Here is a 5,815-nt window from a genome sequence, read left to right as displayed (position 1 = left end):
AAGGAATGGAAGGTTGCTGCACAAAGTCATTATTTGGGGAGCATTGACTGGTTGATGTTTGTTAAAGACAGTGGTGTTAAAGTTGGGGATGTTTGTGTTTTTGAGTTGAGTCACAAGGACAAAAAGGTTCTTAGTGTTACAATCCTTAGAAGTTAGAAGTTAGTATGACTATCAAGTTGTGTTCGGTGAAGATCACAACTTTTTGATCAAATATTAAGTAACCAATTTGTTTGTTAAGTAGTTAACTTGTTTGATCAAGATAACCACTTTTTGTATCAACTATTATGTAATCAACTTGTTTGATCAAGATATCACTTGCTAGCCATACAAACAAACAATAACAGTTTACATACATTTGTATCACCTAAAATCAATCCGATCATTTTGAAATCATATTATACAACTCGATCAAACACCTAAATCTTGGTAAATTGATGTCAAAACACATGGCTTGTTCTTGTCTTTCTGTACAACGCTGTCTTTCAGCTTATAACCCGGGTATCATTGGGAGTAAGAATTTGTATCTGAGCTACAAATCGAGTATTCATTGAAGTTAAATGTCGGTTTTTCTTCATCCCACAATACTATCTCCTTTGCATACTTGAGTGTTTGATCCACACTGTTTGGTTCTAACCCTTTCACCACTGATACAAACAGCTTTCGATCGGTGATAGACGAATACAGCTTCTTGAACTTTACAGCAACATAATGGGAAGCCATAAGTCCCATTGAAGGACTGTGATTAATATTATTGCTGCTAATGTTTTTATTCTGGCTGTTTCGGCTAACTACCGGCTGGAAATCACTGAACCAATCACAACAGGTTAAAGAAGCCCGCTCGAGCTTTTCCTCAAAGACATCAAATTTGTTTAGTACAAGAAGAAACTCCATCTGATCATAAGTCGGGTGTGTCACGATGTTTGTGAAAAACTTCTTATTTAGCAACATTTTGTTCACTAAATTCCCATCTCTGTCATTTTCATACTGATCAAAATCACTCAAGGAAACACAGAAGATGACCACACGAACATCTTCAAACATTTCAAGCCATTTACAGTTTTCCCCATAGCCTCGTGCTTGCACTCTTATTAATTGAAACCTGATTAAAGCAAATATTAAAAAACGTTAAGATATAATTTTCAGAAACGGTAAAGATCATAATTTCTTGAACAAACCTCATAGGATCATATTGATCATTTGTGTCATTGTTTTTGTTTTCATCTGGTAATAACGGGAATGAGAAATCGACACTAGAAAGCCCGTTTGAAGAAGTAACATGTTCAGCATACAAAATGTCAACATCTGAAGGTGTATAGTCTGCGCTTAATACGTTTGCAGCCTGCAAAATTCGTACACAAAATAAGATGTTAAATTTGCTTATTTAATGTAGAGTTAATTGCCCGTTTGCCCCCTGTGGTTTGTCAAACTAGCACGTTTGCCCCCAGTGGTTCCGAAATAGCACCATTGCCCCCTGAGGTTGTTTTTTTAGTACCCGGGTGCCCCCAAACATGAACGTCCGTTAGTTTTCACCGTTTGGTGTCAGAAAGTTAGGGTATTTTCGTCTTTTAGAATTACTATGATAATCCATCAATCACTCTCTTTCTCATTTTAATCCCCTCTGCAGTACTCCACCACCACCATCTCCCGGTCTTCCACCATCTTCACCCACAAACCTTTGAATCATGATCAATAAACCAAACCAGAAACCCACATCACCACAGCAGCCGGCTAAAGCCCCATCACCTCAGTTGCCAACAACTGCCATCACGTGATTCCGACACAAATGCTCGCTACCATGATCGATTGAACCACCTGAGTTTCATTATCGTGTTAAAGAGAGACGCTTTAAGTGGTGGGGTGCAAAATCGGGAATAGATTTGCAATTTTATAACCATTTAACTACCACCGTCACGATTTGGACTTGAATGTTGATTTTGATTTTGATTTCGGGTATTGGATTTGACGAAAATTGTGTTGGGGAACCAGAATTGATGGTTGGGGGTAGCGAGATCGGCGGGCGGCTCCGATGGTGGTGGCCGGAGTTGGCGGTTGTCGTTTACCCCAATCTTTGGTTCTGATTAATTGAAGTTATGGCACGAAATTAGAGTTTGAAAACAAGTGGGTCTTGTTTGTTTGGCGGTTACGAGTTGGTCTGGAACATTAATTTGGAACATTAATTTGGTGCTGCTGGGGATGGTGGTGAAAGTGCTGGTCAAGCTGCTGCTGGGTATGTAGTAGTATAAGAGCATTCCTCCATCTTTATGCAGTTAAAAGACGAAAATACCCTAACTTTCTGACACCAAACGGTGAAAACTAACGGACGTTCATGTTTGGGGGCACCCGGGTACTAAAAAAACAACCTCAGGGGGCAATGGTGCTATTTCGGAACCACTGGGGGCAAACGTGCTAGTTTGACAAACCACAGGGGGCAAACGGGCAATTAACTCTTTAATGTATAAAATGTTACAAACTTTTTAAAAGTTACCTGTTCCATGAAATAACTAGAAACACTTGGAAGTGTTTCCAATTCATTCCGTCTCTTGTAAGTGGCTTGCATTGCCGGATGATTCCATAACTCTTCAACTACGGGTGCATATTCCCGTGTGGCAGCCGGGAATATATCTTCCAAATTACCCGCCACCATGGCTTTAAGAAGCCAATCAGAAAACGTTTTCAACCTCGGTGGGATAGAGTATATAGTTTTCTCGTTTTCTGTAACACCATTTCCTGTTTTCACAAGTTCATTCAACGTTTCATCTTCAAAACGCTCACGTCCTTCTAGAAGTATCCCTAGATAGCCGTAGACATTGCTTTGGATTATAAATTTGATACTTTCACGTTCTTCATCGGTAAACGGGATCTCTTTATACAAGATTTTTGCCTGATAATAATATTCAATCGGACGAATATAAATACACTTGTTTGTATTATAATCAACATAATTTCAGAAACATAAAAATGAAATAGACCAAAGTTGGAATAAGTAAATAACCTGCTTGAAAATGGTACTTGTACCAGATCCACAACATCCGATTAAAAGAAGCTTCCGAGGCAAAATCTGGTCAAAATAATCTGGCACTGTTTGACCAAGTGTGTTGTTACTCAATTGCTCACCAGTTGGACAAATTGTTTTAGATGGAACTGGAAGAGATAATACAGCACAAACCAGCTTCGTTCCAGCCTGAAAATAATTTATATGTTTTAGAAACCGTTAAAATTAAATTAAAAACATGATAAAAGTTCATAAAAACCATCAAAAGACTTACTTTTCCCCATATATATCCTCTAGTGTTTTTCTGACCTTCTTCTTGATATGAACCGTCATCATTAACCCAAAAGTGTGGATTACCAGCACACTGGACTCCAGACAGCTGCAACATATAATCACACGATTCTAATATTAGTATAAGACATATGTTGTAAAATTAATGAATTATTTTCATTTAAAATTAACAAACCTGCAGCATTCTTAGCTCAACTTTTGTTATCTCGCGACCGTTAATGAAAACACCTGTGTTTCCATTGCTAGCATCAGGCATAATCGGGGCCCCAACGTTTAAATGAGGACTAATTATCTTTGAAGGTTTCTCACCCTCCTGTTAAACAATAAGTAAATAAATAATATTACAAATTTACAACCATGTATGAGTATTATAAAGACTCGATATTTACCTTTCCCCAAAGACCGGATACTTTATCATACCAATAATTCCCAGGTTTTAGCTTCTTTGGAGGATTAGGGCAACTTTGCAGTATTGCCAACTCGTCATGACAAAGCGGTTTTCCGTTAACACAAACATACTCAGACGGCAACTGATTAACCACACATAGTTTCTCAGCTTTCATTATCTGTCTAACTTCTAAACCATTAAGAAGCCGTTTCAACATCCGAGAACATTTCCCCAACTTACCCCTCTTCGACTCGTCAATCGAATACCCAATACAAGTAACACACTTTCTTCCTTCCGGCATCGACCCCATCGCTCTAAGCACACAGTCGACACAATACTTCGCGTTACAAACTATGCACACTTCCTTCTCAGTAAACCTGTTTCCTTTAAGACACCTATAACACACCCCTTTCTTTATTCTCACACCCGGGTCCCGTTTCACCCGACCCATATCCAGTTGACCCGGGCCAACATCTTCAACTAAATCCCCATCGTCAAGTTCAAGTTCGTGTTCAAATCCAGGTTCAAATTCGGGTTCGGGTTCATACTTGCTGTCTCCGGTTTTAAGAGACGACGAAACCCAAGAAGACGGGTACTCGAAACTCAATCCTGACCCATTTTCGGCCCTAAAAGCAAGTGAATTACCGGAAAAGTCCCTAGAATTCTCGAAACTATCTGTGAACCCTAAAGTACCCGAACTATCAACCCTATAGGAGCAATCATTAATCATATTAGCAAACTCACCGGAGCTAATACCCACATCAGGGTTACTAGAACCACCACCACTGCCGCCGTCATGTGCCGGAGAGACGGTGGTTTCCGTTTCAAGGCCTAACCCTAAAAACCCTAACTCCTTAGACCCAGATCCGTTATTGCTAGTCTCATCACTACTGAATGAAATAACTGAAATTGGAGAGATGATGGTGTCAACTAATTTGGGGAATTTGATGTCGGATGTGTGAATAATGGGTTGTACGACAGGCATGGGTTGGAGTTTGGTGGTACGAGGATTGGGAAGAACGTTGGCAAGGGGGATGTTGGTGATGTCGATTGGAAGAGCGCGTGGGAGAGTGTGGTGTGAGATTGGTGGGCCTTCGTATTCCACGGCGAAGGAGTAAGGTGGTTGGGTTCCGCCGTCGCCGGAAACCATTGTTGGAAATGGAAATGGAAATGGGAATGGGAATGGGAATGGGAATGGGAATGGAATTGGGAAAGTGGGAGGCGCGAAAAGGACAGAAGGAGAATAAGCATGAAACGAAATGAGAGAGAGAGAGAGAGAGAGAGAGAGAGAGAGAATAACAGAGACAAAGGAATTTTGGCCTTTTTCTGTGCTCATTGGAATACAAGCTAACTAATATTTTTTTTATTTTTTATTTTTTATTTTATTTTATTGTGAACTATTTTTTTTTTTTCGAAATTGTCGGGTGACTCTTGTATTCTTGTTTTAACTATTCAGTGAAAATATTTTGGTAATAGTGTGAAGTCCTTGTATTTTACCATTTCGGGGTTTACAATTTACATCAACTTGTCAACAAACCAAAATTAGTTTTACACCGTTTGATAATTATTACATAAACCCACAAGTTCGTGATGGTTGTTTTCATGTCATTGTAATTTTTGGTTTGCGGAATAATACAGAAAAGAGTTACTTGAAAAGTTTGAGCAAATTGTATGTTTGTTTTTTGGTATATGGGTTAAGCATAGTTGTTCGTTAGCTTAACTTTTTTTCAGGTGTTAGCATGAATGAAATTAAATATGAACTCTGTTCTTTTAGCTATGTTGAAAGTAAAGTTATGTGGTATTTTTCTTTTGCTCAAATAAAAAGATACTTTGAGGGTATATAAAATAGTTTTAATACATTTGTTGCATTAATGCAAGAAGATAGATATTTGTGTCGTCTACACATGAATTTATATGTAACATGTAAATTTCGTGTAACCTACCATGTTTATCGTGAATGAGAGAGACACTCGACAAAATAGATTGTATTTTCTCTCAAGGCATGATGTGTTTAGGACTTTAGGGTCACAAACGCAACATATTTAAATCAAAACTTCAAATATAACTATATAAGCATGTCTCAAAACAGAATGATACCTATAAATATAAATGGTGACCTCTTGGAAAGTTCTCACATAGTAGCC

The 5,815-nt window shown here is 38.5% G+C and overlaps 1 protein-coding gene across 1 annotated transcript; it reads right to left on the bottom strand.

The window, feature by feature from the left end:
- Positions 1-283: 283 nt before the first annotated feature.
- On the bottom strand, positions 284-4,848 carry LOC143613657 (extra-large guanine nucleotide-binding protein 1-like). The gene is made up of 7 exons (XM_077087308.1): positions 3,673-4,848; positions 3,459-3,596; positions 3,267-3,371; positions 2,993-3,181; positions 2,486-2,881; positions 1,176-1,339; positions 284-1,099 (listed from the first exon to the last, which is right to left on the bottom strand). The coding sequence occupies exons 1-7, from the start codon at positions 4,819-4,821 to the stop codon at positions 502-504; spliced, it is 2,739 nt and encodes a 912-aa protein (XP_076943423.1). The 5' UTR covers positions 4,822-4,848; the 3' UTR covers positions 284-501.
- Positions 4,849-5,815: the final 967 nt, after the last annotated feature.

This window comes from Bidens hawaiensis, unplaced genomic scaffold (genome assembly GCF_021521415.1).
Source record: "Bidens hawaiensis isolate Kalapana, Puna unplaced genomic scaffold, B.hawaiensis_p1.1 tig00038002_1, whole genome shotgun sequence".
NCBI classification, from domain to species: Eukaryota; Viridiplantae; Streptophyta; class Magnoliopsida; order Asterales; family Asteraceae; genus Bidens; species Bidens hawaiensis.
Note: the sequence above shows the minus strand (reverse complement) of the source record. Positions and strands in the feature narration are given on the sequence as shown.

What these genes read in the sequence shown, in the direction of transcription:
- LOC143613657 (XM_077087308.1), bottom strand. Translation starts at nt 4,821, where the DNA reads ATGGTTTCCGGCGACGGCGGAACCCAACCACCTTACTCCTTCGCCGTG. An exon ending in CTAGTTATTTCATGGAACAG is followed by an intron (nt 1,340 to 2,485) that starts GTAACTTTTAAA and finishes CGAATTTTGCAG; the next exon opens with GCTGCAAACGTATTAAGCGC. An exon ending in GATCAATATGATCCTATGAG is followed by an intron (nt 1,100 to 1,175) that starts GTTTGTTCAAGA and finishes TGCTTTAATCAG; the next exon opens with GTTTCAATTAATAAGAGTGC.